General features: G+C 38.3%; 1 protein-coding gene across 1 annotated transcript in view; it reads left to right on the top strand.

Annotated features, from left to right (window-relative positions):
* The window catches only part of LOC124805643 (fat-like cadherin-related tumor suppressor homolog), a gene marked incomplete at its 5' end in the record, with an annotated part of 863,745 nt that overhangs the window by 749,549 nt on the left and 97,489 nt on the right, over window positions 1–16,707 (top strand). Inside the window, 9 exons of the mRNA XM_047266209.1 lie at window positions 6,519–6,763; window positions 10,055–10,241; window positions 10,341–10,569; window positions 11,018–11,270; window positions 11,439–12,115; window positions 12,211–12,369; window positions 14,500–14,671; window positions 14,822–15,046; window positions 15,691–15,714. Of these exons, the coding sequence (XP_047122165.1) occupies window positions 6,519–6,763; window positions 10,055–10,241; window positions 10,341–10,569; window positions 11,018–11,270; window positions 11,439–12,115; window positions 12,211–12,369; window positions 14,500–14,671; window positions 14,822–15,046; window positions 15,691–15,714 (2,171 nt within the window). The remainder of the gene's footprint in view (window positions 1–6,518; window positions 6,764–10,054; window positions 10,242–10,340; window positions 10,570–11,017; window positions 11,271–11,438; window positions 12,116–12,210; window positions 12,370–14,499; window positions 14,672–14,821; window positions 15,047–15,690; window positions 15,715–16,707) is intronic.

Genomic DNA, 16,707 nt, shown 5'->3' on the forward strand with positions numbered 1-16,707 from the left:
TATGCTGGCTGGTTAGCCTGAAGAATCCATCAGGTTGACTGGCAAGAGGGGCACTAAGGCTTCAGGAATACAACTTCACAGTGGTACACAAGAATGGTAGCAAACACAAGGACACCGACTACCCTTCAAGGAAACCTATGCTGGAACACAATAGTGTGCATGAAATATTAGTAATTTCTCCATTAAATGACATTTATGCTGAAAAGCTGCTTCAGAGTATGAGGAAGCAATCAAAGGAGAATTTCAGCTAATAAATGGCACATTGTATAAGAGGAAACATGATTGATATAGCTGAACGTCTATCACCAGCTATTGTGAAGTATTTCCACAACACTCCAACATTTTCTCACCTGGTATGTGTGAAAACTCTAGACAGAACCAGACACAGGTATCACTGGCGAGTTGTCTGCTGGTCCATCAGTATTATATGAGTCACTGTAAGGAATGCCAATGCCAAAAGCATAGCTACTGTTACCTCCTGGGCACCTAGTACCAATTCTGCCTGCAGCAGCATCCTCCCTCTGAACTGAAATTGATCGCGTGGGGAGGTTCCAAAAGGTGACAGATTGGAATTGATGGTTATTAGTCTGCATTGAATACCTCACATAGTGTGGTCTCACCAAAGCTGCGCTGACTCCAGAAGCTCTGGAAATTCGAGGTTCCTTATGGAAGACTTGATTTTGAAGCATGGATCACCCCTTACGATAGTTTCTGACCGTGGAAATTTTTACAGTCACAGCCAGTGTCAGAGGTAATTTCATTTTAAGACCTCACCCACATGATGACAATTGCCTACTATCCACATATGATATTGTCTCACAGAATGCTTTAATAAGATGTTGGCAAATATGCTCTCAATGTATGTTGATGTCAGACAGAGAAAGTGGGACACAGTACTGCCCAGCAAAGCAAGACACTTTAGGAATCGCACCATTCTTTTTTCTCTTTTGTTGAGAGGCCAAAATAACAATGGATGCATAGTTCTCATTTCAACTGGAGGATACTCAGAATGACCACATGAAACACCTCATTGCCAGGATGGAAGAATCAAGGTAGCTGGCTTGTGTTTTTAACCTGGAACCCTAAGAGAAAGACCAAGGTTCCTATTATGCCAAGTACCAGCTACTGAGAAACAACCTGGGAGACTTGATATGAATTGTTACACCTATGCAGGAAGTGGGACTATTGGGAAAGCTGCTAAAGCACTACTTTAAACTTTATTATATCCTTTGAAGGTTTTTTGACACTAATTGGACACTATGCATTAAGCTAAGGGTTATGACCATCAAGAAGACAAAAGTGCAGATACGTCACAAATCTTCAATGGGGAGAGCTATTTTCAATGCTTGTCATAATGAAGAGAATGTGACAAAATAACGAGAATGCAAGGATGTGCTAGCACTGCCCAGGATGTTGTAGTCATCTCCAACAAGACCTTCTGAAACAGTGGGTCACTGTTTCTCCAGGGGAGGGAACTGTAACTTAGAAGTTAGTGGTGCTGTCTGGCCTGCTGTGGGTCACCAGTTCAGACACAAACACGCCAGGAATTATTTGTTATTTAGTATTTGTCATTTCTGGAAGATTTATGAAACTTATGTTTGTAATGTTTTTATCTTCTGGAGTACTGTACGCTTGTGTAAGTATCAGCATTCTGGCTGTACATAGGTGTTTGTAATAAACATGCTTTCAGTGCTGAGTGCTGCACTTCATTGATGACCCTGCTTTTGGATTTGGACTTGGTATGGCTATGACATGACATTGTTTGCTGCAAGCTATGCAACACAGCAAACTGCCTAGGGTTTGAAGCTTCAACATTCAATTTCTTTTATTACAAAACAGTGGTTTGATCAAGACATAATGATTTTGAAAATACTGCAGATTGCTGGACTTTTAGGGTATGTAGTACAGTTGACTATTCCATAGATCTGTTTTCTACTGTAAGTATTTCTAAGTTCAGCATTATTTTTAAGTAGTGGATTTAAATGGGGGACGTCCACAACAAAAAATTAACAAAGCCAAAATTAGTGGAAGTAGGATTATGCGTGAAGTGTTCAGTGAATATGAGACTCTATCAACCAACTTGACAGAAAATCCTAAGAAGTTCTGGTCTTCCATTATATCAGTTGTAACGCTGTTGCTAATTTTGCTCAACAAACAGATCCAGTGCAGCTGTATGTGAGCAAGCAAGCAAATGTGGAGGTGCTGAGGTGTACTTTCATAAGCAGTCTTGTTTGTGCTCCACAAGGCAGCTGAGATGAGCTGCACAATCATGGTGACATTGCAGAAAGGCCACGCAACTACAAATCAGACTGTAGAGCATTTCACATCACTGAGACATAAGATGATGATCTGTATGTGCCTGGAAGAACTGTATCAGCACAACAAGCTTGCTATGAATCACTATAAATACCATCCAATTCTAGTACAGTTATACAGGGTGTTACAAAAAGGTACGGCCAGACTTTCAGGAAACATTCCTCACACACAAATAAAGAAAAGATGTTATGTGGAAATGTGTCCGGAAACGCTTAATTTCCATGTTAGAGCTCATTTTAGTTTCGTCAGTATGTACTGTACTTCCTTGATTCACTGCCAGTTAGCGCAATTGAAGGAAGGTAAGGTTCACTTCGGTGCTTGTGTTGACATGCGACTCATTGCTCAACAGTACTAGCATCAAGCACATCAGTACGTAGCATCAACAGGTTAGTGTTCATCACGAATGTGGTTTTGCTATCAGTGCAATGTTTACAAATGCGGAGTTGGCAGATGCCCATTTGATGTATGGATTACCAAGGGCAATAGCCGTGGCACGGTAATGACTCGTGACTGGGGAAGACCTACAATGACGAGGACACCTGCAATGGACGAGGCAATTCTTCATGCAGTTGACGATAACCCTAATGTCAGCGTCAGAGAAGTTGCTGCTGTACAGGGTAACATTGGCCACGTCACTGTATGGAGAGTGCTACGGGAGAAACGGTTGTTTCCGTATCATGTACAGCGTGTTCAGGCACTATCAGCAGCTGATTGGCCTCCACGGGTACACTTCTGCGAATGGCTCATCCAACAATCTGTCAATCGTCATTTCAGTGCAAATGTTCTCTTTACAGATGAGGCTTCATTCCAACGTGATCAAATTGTAAATTTTCACAATCAACATGTGTGGGCTGACAAGAATCCGCACGCAATTGTGCAATCACGTCATCAACACAGATTTTCTGTGAATGTTTGGGCAGGCATTATTGGTGATGTCTTGATTGGAGCTCATGTTCTTCCACCTATGCTCAATGGAGCATGTTATCATGATTTCATATGGGATACTCTACCTGTGCTGCTAGAACATGTGCCTTTACAAGTATGACACAATGTGGTTCATGCACGATGGAGCTCCTGCACATTTCAGTTGAAGTGTTCGTACGCTTCTCAACAACAGATTCGGTGGGCGATGGATTGGTAGAGGTGGACCAATTCCATGGCCTCCATGCTCTCCTGGCCTCAACCCTCTTGACTTTCATGTATGGGGGCATTTGAAAGCTCTTGTCTATGCAACCCTGGTACCAAATGTAGAGACTCTTCGTGCTTGTATTGTGGATGGCTGTGATACGATACGCCATTCTCCAGGGCTGCATCAGCGCATCAGGGATTCCATGCGACAGAGGGTGGATGCATGTATCCTCGCTAACGGAGAACATTTTGAACATTTCCTGCAACAAAGTGTTTGAAGTCGCGCTGGTACGTTCTGTTGCTGTGTGTTTCCATTCCATGATTAATGTGATTTGAAGAGAAGTAATAAAATGAGCTCTAACATGGAAAGTAAGCGTTTCCGGACACATGTCCACATAACATATTTTCTTTATTTGTGTGTGAGGAATGTTTCCTGAAAGTTTGGCCGTACCTTTTTGTAACACCCTGTATGCAGTCTGGGTGCAACCTCTGCAAGATTGGGTCCATGGATGCCTCATTATGGTCGAGCCGGCGGCTGATGCCAGTCTGGGCAGGCATCTCCACCAGACCAGTTCATGTTTCTAAGTCTGTGCCTGTGGATGTAGAATGACATAATGGATGAGCCGTCCCCAGGCTACACAGTAGCAACTGATCTCCTGCCATGGAGAGCAGCCATTCACAGTCAGGGAAGTACTGCCATCATCCACCCACACCAGTGAGAGCTTCTAACACTGTAGCAGTGGACACCTATGAGAATTCGCCAGAACATTCATGTCATTTGCACTGTTCAATCACAGACACATAGTGCTAATTCAGGCATGGGCTACTGAGTATGGTAAACAGTGTCCGCAAAGTAGGACATGAACATCAAATGGCCATCCCATCCCTGTGACCTTCCAACAGCAATGGCACCACTAGTGAACCACACATCTGAAGAAGCATATCCAAAGGCAAGAGTTGAGTTTTCTAGCAACCCGTGCCCAGTACCACCACCACCACCACAACCTGCCACTTCATCACATGTACAGTAGCAGCCCCACTTATCCCAGATCTTTATACTATAAACTGATTAAAACTATCTGTCTAGACGCTCTGTGAACATAGTGGCACTGAAACAGAGAATGACACAGGAAAGGTAGAAATACTAAACACCTTTTTGAAAAACTGTTTCACCAAGGAAGATCATACTGTAGCTCCTCCTTTAAGCCTTCTCAGGAGTGACAAAATAACACATATCAAAGTAAGTAACAAAAGGATAGAAAAGCCACTGAAATCACACAACAGATGAAAGGCCACTGGACCTGATGGGATACCAATTTGGTTCTACACAGAGCATGTGAAAACATGAAAGTGTTCCTAATGATTGGGAAAAAGCATGGTCATTCTCATTTTCAAGAACGGTTGTTGAGCAAGATGCACAAAACTGATATCAGTCTGTTGCAGAATTCTGAAAAATATTTTATGATCACATATTATGCCATTTCTGTATGAACCAACAGGCTTTCTGAAAGCTACAATCATGTGAAACCCAGCTCACTCTGTTCATCCATGAGACTACCGAGACTCATTCGATACAGTTCTGCAGGTGCCTAATGAACAAAATATGAGTGTACAGAATATCAGACCAACTACATTGAAGAGTTTCTAGCAAACAGAACACAGCATGTCATTCTTAACAAAAAGAAGTCCTTAAACAAATGTGGGCTGGGCCCAGGGGAGTGTTATAGGACCATAGTTTTTCACAATACATATAGATGACCTAGTAGATAACATCAGAAGGTTCATGAGGCTTTTCATGGATAATGCTTTTGTACACTGAGAAATCGCGATGCTAGAAATTTGTAGCAAACTGCAGGAAAACCTGCAGAGGATCGATGCTTGGTGCAGGGACTCGCAATTTACCTTCGATGCAAACAAATGTAGTGTATTGCAAATACTTGGTCATAAAGACCCTTTATTATATGATTACACAACTGCAGAATGATCACTGAAAGCAATTACTGTGTAGGGGAATAAATATGGAGCGATCTGAAGTGGAACGACCACATAAAATTAATCACAGGTGAGGCAGATGCCAGACTAAGATTCATTGGAAGAATCCTAAGGAAATGTAGTCCATCAGCAAAGGAGTAGCTTACAAGACCCTCATTCAACCAATACTTAAATTCTGATGATCAGTACCGGATCCAGACCAAACAGAACTGATAGAGGAAACAGTGAAGATCCAAAGAAGGGCACAATGTTTCATTACAGGTTCATTTAGTAAGTGCAAAAGTATCACAGAGATGCCCAGCCATCTCCAGTGCCAAATATGCAAGAGAGGCATTTTGGATCACAGTAGGTCTACTGTTAAAATTTCGAGAGCATACATTCCTAGCAGAGTCAACCAATGTATTGTTTCCTCCTCTGTATATCTTGTGAATAGATCAGGAAGATAAAACTGGAGAGATTTGAGCCCACATGGAGTCTTACCAGCAACCATTCTTTGCATGAACCATATGTGACAGAAACAAGAAAAAGGGGAAGTGACACTGGTACACAAAAGTTCCCTCCACCACACACCATAAGATGGCTTGTGGAATGTAGATGTGGAGCTCATGGTTAGTGTCACTGCCTGTTAGTATCACTACCTCTAGATTCCAGGGCCCTCGGTTTGATTACCAGCTGGGTTGGAGGTTTTCTTCAGTCAAGGACTGGGTATTATGTTGTAATCATTTTATCTTATCTTCATCGATATGTAAGTTGCTGAAGTGATGTCAAATAGAAAGACTTGCACCAGGCGAGTGAAAATGCCCAGATGGGATCTTCTGGCCAGTAATGTCATATGTTCAGTTAATTTCAATGGAGGATCAAAAATGCTTCTCCTTTTATCATTGTACAAGTGATTGAAAAATTATTTGCAGTATTTGTAAGCTGTAAAGAAGCAGTGCGTATCATACCAGCAGTCTAAAAGAACATTATAAAATATTGACACTCTGTACACTATATTCATAATAACAGATCAGTGCAATAAATATACATGTACACTAGTGTAGAAATATGGTAAAATATTTATTTTTTCTTTCTCTCTGTAGGGAGACTGTGGAAGAGCACGTACTCACTGTAATGGTTCGAGATCAGGGGACACCATCTAAAAGGAATTATGCCCGAGTTATTGTGACTGTTCATGACCACAATGATCACCCGCCAGAGTTCACAAGCCAACTCATTCAAGGAAAAGTTTTTGAAACATCAAGCATAGGAACTGCAGTTGTTCAGGTGTATGCAATTGACAGAGACAGAGGAGAAAATGCCAAAATAAAATATTCAATTACATCAGGTAACCTACATCATTTATTTGAACTATATGATGCAAGTAATTTTAAAGTAATCAATTTGTAAGTTAATATAGTATATTGAATAGAACCAAAATAATATGTGGTTAATGACAACAACTCTGTAGCAAACAATGATAGTTGAGAGAGAGAGAGAGAGAGAGAGAGAGAGAGAGAGGGGGGGGGGGGGGGGGAAAGGGGGGGGGGAGAGGCTGATATTGTGAGTATTACAAAACCCTTAAGAGTTTCGTGGCTACTTGTGATGATTTTTCTGATGTTTCACCATGCCAGCTCATGTGGTTGACATTTTCAAAGTTTCACCCTTCATTGTCAGCAACAAATGGTGAAGCTTTGACAATGACAGCCACTTGTGCTTAAAAAAAACAACACACCACACACACACACACACACACACACACACACACACACACACACACACACAACATAATCAGCAGGAACTGAGACAGAAACCAATAGGCAGTTTGTCATTGCGTGTACTTAGTCTTATAGAAGCAAGGGATTTTTGTCAGAAGGTGAAGAAAACAAAAATTAAAGTTACTTGTGCAAGTAGTAAGAAACAGAATGAGGGCTAGATGATGTCACAGTTGGAGAAAATGGTGGATCATAAACATAATGAGTTGAGAGAAGGTAGTATTCAGTCACAAAAATATTCTTGTGGCAGAATGGGTGAACTAAAGTGTCCAGAGAGATGGAGAGGAATGGAAGAATGATAGGATACAGTGAGCTCAAAAATTAAAAGATAAAATATTCCTAACCATGAATTAGCTGATGCTGTAAGCCCTAGAAAAGATGAAACACTGGCAGTGAAGTACAAAACATGGAATACGTAGTTACACAATTTATAATGCACCTTAAAAAGAGTATTGTTCATTTCCCAAAAAAAGGTATCATTGCAAGTAATATGAAAATAATACTTTAATTTCTGATAGAAATGAAAGGATTGACAAAGTATATTAGGAGTCACAGGAGTTAATTCAGAGTAGGAAGTTAATAAATGAAAGGGAAACTGCAAAGAACAGGATTTGAAAATACAAGGGAGGCAGCAGTTTAGGGGTCATAAAAAAGAAACTAAAATTTTTTGTAAAGTGCCTTATTAACAGTATTTGTCTTTTGACAGTTGATAACTTTTCATGTGAAACACTGTTTATCTCACTGTATAAGCTCCTGTGGTGAATGTATCTATGCCCTGTGCAGGCATTGTTGCCTTCACTTCAGTTTTCTCACTAGTCTGGTTCACAAGCAGATTTCATTTACTATCTTAACCAATCTTGTATGTGAGGAAGTGTACCAGAGACAACAGAAGTGTGTTATTTTCAGCTTTGATTTCCATTCTGCTCTACAATGTGGTTTCTTCTGGCTGATCAAGCACTTGTTTCTTTGCGTTTTCTTCCCAGATAAACTTTCTACCCCTCACTCAGTCTCCACAACAATGTAGAGCATCATAATCGACCTTATCTACTGTCCCACAATATGTTTTATTTTCTTGTTGAGACATCAGATGCAAAATCTGTTGTATGTTAAAGATAAAAGCAGAGCAATCAGCTATTGTACAACTAAAAGTCATTCGTCTTTGCACATGTTCAGTATGATCCAGATAGTCAATCTATGCCAGCGGTATATGCTCCGGAAGGCAGTAGCATGGGCAGTGACATCTTTCTCTCCCTTGTAACTTCCTTTCCCTCTCACTTTGCAATTTTACCCCTTTTGTACAACTGTTCCTGTTTTCTCTGCCACTTTCTTTTTTGCAGTCAAATTTTCTTTAGTTGTCTTTTGTTTTTGCTTTCCTTCTTGTGTTTTGCTTGTAGTTTCCTTCCCTCTTTACATTTTAAATCCAGTGTGTTGTATTTAATTGTTGTTTGTGTTGTATTTAATTGTTATTTTGAAATCATTGTTGTTTTTTGTATCTTGAACTTGCTTGCAGTGTCGTCTTTGAATTACCACTTCAGTGACTTTCCTGACTAATCATTGCAATAATTTATTTTACTCATTTTCTCTCTTAGTTTAGATGAAAGAACCACAACTTCTGAATGTTTGTTAATGTTTCATCTTGTACCTGTATATGTCGGTATGCTGCTACCTAATAAATAGATTTTTTGGTTTGGTTTTAAGTGGTTGTAGTTTCATTGATATTACTCATCCCTGTCTGTATGGACAGACATTCAAGGCCCCCCCCCCCTCCCCACCACCACCACCACCACCACCCCACTCCGACCCTATGCCCTCCAGGTGGGAAACTGTCCCCAAAAGTGTTATTGTAGCTGAAATCAGGAGTGGCTGTTTGCAAGATGACTATCTGAGCTCTGGTACATTGTTTTTAAAGTGTGGCACCTGTAATAGACACTTACCTGTGTGCATTGCTCCTCCTCCTCACCAGCGTTCATTTGACTTCCACTGTCATATACAGGCCTCTTCCCGAGTTCTCAGTGTGTTGAGGTCTTCAGCTGTACAGATCAATGTTGCATGTTTTATAGTGTTGTGTACCCACCTTCCATTAGGTCATATTTTACTCTTATCTTCTCTGGAACAATGAGACAAAACTTTGTGCTACACTTTAGTGTAAATACAGTGCTGCTGTACTTTGAGAGAATGGAATGATCATCTTCTTGTAACAGAGAAACCTAGTAGTCATCAGTACAAATTTAGTAATGTCAGAAAAGTTACAGTTGACATTGGATTTAGGAATAAAGAGCAGTGGACATTGTTTAAATAAATGTTCTGGACAAAAATTAGTCACCCCCTTACAAAAGCACACTGGTCACTTGGGAACACATGTTCACAGGGCTGCATGCATACACTGCTGATTTGATAAACACTCTGGCACTCTGTAGCAGTTGAACTGGGCCACTAATTCACACAATTTAATCCCACAGAAAACTATGGAACTGTTTGGAACAATGGGCAAAACCCAGCAACCAACATTTCTGCAATTTGGTAACTGTGCAGCATCTATTTACGAGTGCATGACGTAGCTGAATATGACAAACATGAACAAAATTTGTGACCTCTCTTCCTCACTGCCTTGACACCGTTATCAAAGATGTGGGCAGGTTTGCATAACATTAACATGATGTCTCTTCTAAGTGCTTTAGAGTGAGTCATGGAAGATATAATTTGCTGTAGCCACTTTTACTGTAGCCAAAATGTTAACTGTTGTAAAAATCAAGAGTTCATAATGTTATTTCAACAGATACATGTGCACAGTGTTGAATAAGCTTTCGAAATGGATCATATTATATGATGAACTTCCAGTCTGACACTGAAATTTTTCATTTCAGGAAATATTGGAAATGTGTTCAGCATTGATCCATCACTAGGTATTGTACATGTGGCGAGAGAATTGGATATTGGTGTTATGTCTGAATATATGCTGGTTGTAAAAGCTACTGACCACGGATCACCTTCTTTGTCAGCTACGATCCCTGTTCATATCATGGTGACAATGGCAGACAATGCCCCTCCAAGGTATATGTAGCACTAAAATTAATTCTACCCATTTTTTAAAATGTAGTTAGTTTAATACAATATGTGGACAAAGTAACTGACAACATGTACTTGCACTAGGTTTCTAAAACAAGAACATGCTGCTGAAATATATGAGAATCAACCAGTAGGAACATACGTAAAGCATCTGGAAGCTCGAAGTACTTCATCACTATTTTATGAAATTAAAAGTGGAAATAAGGATGATATGTTTTTTATAAACCCAAGTACTGGTGTTATAATAACAAAAAGGCAGTTAGATTATGAGTTTTGTAAATTTTATAATCTAACTATTGAAGCAACAAATATGGTAAGTTGATAATCATTCTGGGAACAGTGTAGATCTCTAATGTTTGCGTATTGTTGTGTGTTCAAGGCATATGCCACCTTCACAGTACTGTTCCTTTTTATGTTACAACCTAAGCATTTTTCAGATATCTCTCTTCATTATTAATAACTGTCCACTTTATATGGCACAATGCCCAGTTTTGCTTTGGTGATAATTTTAATAGAATTGTATTATGCAAAATATCAATTTGAATAACATGTATTTTATTAGTCAATATTTTCATTGTATTTCCAACAAAAATTTTTATATTGTTATTTCCTCCTGGATTTTCCATTGCTTCATTTTGGAAATCAATCCTAAAATTCAAATTGGTATTTTTATTTTCATACAAACGATTTCTGAATAATTTCCTGTACTCATAGACTACTCACATATGTCAATCTAACAGTTCTTGTGGATTTGTTTTTAGGCTGGTGCCAAAACCCAATGCAGTGTCATTGTTCACGTTCTGGACAAGAATGATAATGCACCTAGATTTTTACAGCCATTGTATCAAGGTGTCATAAGTGAAGGCACATCAATTGGTTCACTTGTTCTTACAAACAACACTTCTCCCCTTGTTATCACAGCAAGGGATGATGATTCTGAACTGAATGGTCTTCTAAATTATGATATTATTGAAGCACTGCCACGCAAATTCTTTCATATAGATTCCAGCACAGGTACCTAAATTTGGTTTTAATACTAATCATTTGTTACCTGCAGCTCAAATAATGTTTAACATGCTTAAATTATTACTGTAAAATGTTTCTGGAATTAAGTTCTTTAATCAGTTTACATAATTTGGAATGGTGATTTTTTTAACATAATAATTTTTTCTTGTGTTTTAGGAGCAATACGAACAGTGTTGAATTTGGACCATGAAACTATACCCGAGTTTCATTTCCATGTTAAGGTTTCAGATTTGGGGAAACCTCAGCTGTACTCAGAAAATACTGCAACAGTGGAAATAAGTGTAACAGATGTTAATGATTGTCCACCGCACTTCACTCAGACTGAGTACAATGCAACACTGTTGTTGCCTACATATCAGAATGTTGCAGTTGTTCAGGTTGTTGCAGCAGATCCTGATTCTGCAGAAAGCACACATCTGCGATATGACATAATTGATGGTAATAGGGGTGAAGTGTTTGCTGTTGATTCGGACACTGGAGTAATAACAGTGTCAGATGCAACACATATTAGACAGTTTCATCGTTTGCACTTAAGAGTCTCTGATGGGAAGTTTTCCAGTGTAGCACAAGTCAACATTAAAGTCGAACAGTCAGAGAAATCAGGCCTGAAATTTCAAAAGGATGTATATTTGGGAACTATAATAGAAAATTCAACAAAAGTTATGACTGTGGCTGTAGTAAATGTTCTAGGAAGTGCACTGAATGAACATATTGTATTTAACATATTGAATCCAACAGATATGTTTGAAATTGGTTCCACTTCTGGTGCTATTAGAACAACAGGAAAGAGATTTGACAGAGAACTTAAGGACAAATATGAGTTAATAGTTGAAGTAAGTTCTTCTTTTTCCCACATTCAATTCACATTTACTTCTCCTTTCAAGTAATTGATTTAGTCTAAAAAATAAATCTGTTGCTTTTATTTCAGGCACGCAGTGATCAACCAGGTCAAGAACAACCAAGAGTGGCCCATGTAATGGTGAATGTAACAATTTTGGACATAAATGATAACTGTCCAATGTTCGTTAATCTGCCATACTATGCAGTTGTATCTGTTGATGCACAAAAAGGAGACAGTATTACAAAAGTAAGTTTTTTTTAAATGTATTGGTTCGTAGTTTCTTCTTCTTCTTCTTCTTCTTCTCTCTCTCTCTCTCTCTCTCTCTCTCTCTCTCTCTCTCTCCCCCTCTCTCCCTCCCCCCCCCCTCTCTCTCTCTCTCTCTCTCTTTACTATACTTTTATTAGTGACCCTGAACATAATTTGTCAGTGACACCAATATCACCAGAGAACAAAAGAAGGTTGCATGTGATTTCCAGTTGAAGTTATTTCCTGCAAGATGATGCATCTCATTAGTGAAAGAATGATATCAGAATTCATGTTTCTTTATTCCTTTCTAGAAACTTTTCTCCATTTTTTTAAATACAAGGTTAAAACATTTGTGTTAAACTGTAGCTCACCTTGTACCTGTCCAAATATAGTTTCACTGCAGTTTTTGACTTGCATGTATCATTTATTATTGTCATTGTGGAATTTCCAATACTCATAATACTTTCAGCAATGTTCCTGAAACAGAGGTAGGACACTTTGTTTATACATTCAGAGGCACACACACACTGTGCTGGAATGAGATCTTTTTGGTGGGGATGTTATGTTGGGTGGACAGACATCATCATGTGTAGTAACTTGGAGTTTTCCACAGGGAAGTGTGTTGGCACCCTTGATATTCATATTGTACATTAGCAACCTTCTGGACAGTAGTAATAGTAATCTCAGAGTTTTTGCAGTTGATGGAGTTATCTATAATGAGGTACTTTCTGAAAGAAACTGCTTAAATATTCAGTCAGATTTCACCAAACAAAAATACTTAGTGTTGTACGAATGAGATATCAATGAGTCATTGTTAGAATTGGCCAACTCATACAAGTACTTGGATGTTACACAGTAGGGATATGAAGTGGAATGATCACAAAGGCTCAGTCGTGGGTAAGGCAGTGGTAGGCTTTGGTTTATGGTGGAATACTGGGGAAGTGCAGTCAGTCTACAAAGGTGATTGCTTAAAAATCACTAGTGTGACCAGTTCTAGAATATTGCTCAAGTGTGTGGGATCCATAGCAAATAGGACTAACAGGAGATATTGAAAGTATACAGAGAAGGGCAGCACAAATGGTCACAGGTGTGTTTGATCCATGGCAGAGTGTCACAGAGATAATGAAGGATATGAACTGGAAGACTCTTGAAGATAGACATAAATTATCCCAAGAAAAACTACTAACAGAGTTTCAAGAACCAGCTTTATGTGATGACACTAGGAACATAGTACAACCCCCTATGTATTGCTCACATAGGGATTGTGAGGATAAGGTTAGAATAATTATTGCTTGCACAATGGCATTCAAACATTCTTCCTGTGCTCCTGAATGGAACAGGAAGAAAGCCTAATAACTGGTACAATGGAACATTCCCTCTGCTATACTCTTCACAATGGTTTGCGGAGTATAGATGTACCTGGAGATGTAGATTGTTCAGCTACTTTTGATATGTCTGTTCTCTTTGCTTTGAGCTACATTTACATTCAGTTGTTTCCTCTATTCAAATAATCTAACCGATCAAGTCGAGTCTAATATAGAAAGTTCAGAGCCTTTCCGTATTTCCATCTGTTCAATAATATTGTTTCAGAGTCATTGGGGTGTGGAAAAGGGGGGAGGGGGAAGGGGGGAGCTGTGGGAAGTAGAGACAAGCACACACAACGGACAAGATATAGTTAAAAATTACCTAAACTTGCACTAAACTAAAGACATGCACTGCAGCTCGTATGAAGCTGACTGAGAGCTACTTCTTCATAGTAATTATGATTGCAAAACATTGAATATGTACAACTCTTTATCCTATGTTAGTTTTCTACACACACAACCATGCAAATCTGAGTTCCAAAGGTCTTGAGTACAGAAAATTATTTTTTTTTTCTTATTTGTTTCTTAATGCATACCAGGACCTTTTGTTGAAATAACACTAAGTAATAAATTAATTTGTGAATAGTATGCTTCTTGTGGGTTTTGTCATTAGCCGTTAGTGTCCTACTGTTGCTTACAGGCTTCTTCCAGCATTCTTATTGCTTTTGTAAATATTACTTTGCAGTAAATGAGAATATAGTTTGTTTTCATTTTGTTGCAAGTATTTACATCACTATTTTCTTATACATACATACAACATTTGCAGGTCCATGCAGTTGATCTGGATAAAGGAGAAAATGGTGAAGTGAGGTATGAACTAATAAAAGGCCATGGAGAGCTCTTTAAAGTATGCAGAAAGAGTGGTGAAATTACACTGAAACAGAGCTTGGAAGGGCATAACAGGGAATATGAACTTGTAATTGCTGCCTATGATGGAGGTATGCTAGTGTATTCCTATATAAATTTGATATCAAGCTGTATTTTTTAAATACATGTTCCTAAAATCATAATGTTTGTAAGACAAAGCTATAAGTGTGCTTTGTTCTGAGAATTTTTTGTGTGTAACAAGATTATTATTATCTTTTAAGGTATCACGCCATGCTCTACAGAGATGCCTGTTCATATAAAAGTTATTGACAGATCCATGCCTGTTTTTGACAAACAGTTCTACACAGACAGTGTTTTAGAAAGTATTGAATTACATTCTTCTCTTGCTGTTAGTATACAGGCTGAATCTCCACTTGGCAGGAAACTTATTTACAGCATTGTGAAAGGAAATGAGTACGAGGAATTTGCCTTAGACTTTAACACAGGTAAGTGCTCTTCAGTTTGCACTGGTGATGTGCATGGAAGTTCTGTAGCAACATGCTTCGTGACAGTGCAGTTAAAGAGCATATTAGATCATGGTTACAGTAACAATCACTGATGAGTGTCTTTTGCAATAGTAGTAATGTTCACTATGAGCATTTTGTGCATTTGCTAATATAAATACCATGTTGTTTACTGACTGATGCACTAAATTAGACTTTAGTCTCAAAATCTGACATTATATGGTTATGGGCCCTGCTGTCATTATGAGCTGTAAAGTAATTGAGGATGAGGGATTATTTCCTCAGATTTCAGTCCAGGTTTGGGATTAATCTATAGATAAATTCAAAACCTGCTTGAACTTTACTTCTTCTCATTTGCATTTAACTTCCAGTGGAAACAGTTTACTACTATGAACTAATAGTGAATTTAACTTCAGGATTTAGGAAATACATGGCTGGTGTAAGTAACTTGCCCAAATGACATTTGAAGAAAAATAATAAAGATCATCTGAATAGTTAGGATTATTTCTGTAGTTGAATACAAATGCATGGGAAATAATTATTACATTACTGTTAATTCAATAATGATAGAAAATGCTGCTGAAGTACTGTATCTAGACTGATGTATTTTCTATCTCCATCCACAGCCCCCGACAGTAACAATGGTCCCTGTGAGTATCGATTTCTCTTATTATTGTATGTTTGTGTTTGGCTTTGTATTGTAATTTGTAGCATGTTGTGCTGCAAGTGGCATGGGGTGCATACACTGTCCTTGGAAGAAATGACTTTAACTACCTAATTTGCTTGCTTCATCTTGCTTTTACTTTCTCTTGTCCTGTATGCATTTGCCCATATGATGAAATAGTTTAATATTTAAATTTTGCGTGCTTGATGAACTGCTAGAGAACAGGATTCATGATGATAATTATAGTGAGAAACTAAAAGTGGAAACTAATAATCACTATCACTTAAAGTGGAAAATTACATGGTTTTCCATAAATTTACTGCAGTGCAATGCGTAGTTAATAGGAAATGCTGACGAGAGAAAATTATGGTAAAGAAGGTAAACAAATAATGACAGCCAAAATCCTGAAGAAGTATGTGATTAGAGAGACAACATGGGGGAAAACTGAAAATAAATAAAGTTAATAAAGTAGAGTTTTGAAATAAGAGACATAAAAAATAGAAAAAGGGAGAGAAAACAAGGTAGAAAATGGGAGAGATGCAAAAAATGAAAAAGCAAAGGGTAATAAATTATAAATTAAGATTGGAGGACCATGAAAGTCATTGGTTGGAGAGCCATTTCTCATCTCTAGGTTGTATGGTATTGATACTGGGAGCAGGAATCCAAATGCCAAAATGTGTTCTTCAACATAATATTTTATTTAGTTGATGTAAACCGTTTGTGGCCATGCATCTTTACGGAACTCTCATTTGTACAGCATTATTGAACACTTTGCAACCCTGTTAAAAGTGTCAACTTACAATTTACTGTTCATTATCTCGTTCGATGAAGATATACTGTGTGATTTACATTACCATGAAAGGGAAAAATAGTTACATTGAAATAAATAATTAGTAAATTAAAATTAAAGTGACATATCTACTTGAAGATTGATTTGAAAAACACACAATGCTCTAGTTGTTATGTTTCTCATAAATGT

The sequence above is a fragment of the Schistocerca piceifrons genome, chromosome 7 (assembly GCF_021461385.2).
Source record: "Schistocerca piceifrons isolate TAMUIC-IGC-003096 chromosome 7, iqSchPice1.1, whole genome shotgun sequence".
NCBI classification, from domain to species: Eukaryota; Metazoa; Arthropoda; class Insecta; order Orthoptera; family Acrididae; genus Schistocerca; species Schistocerca piceifrons.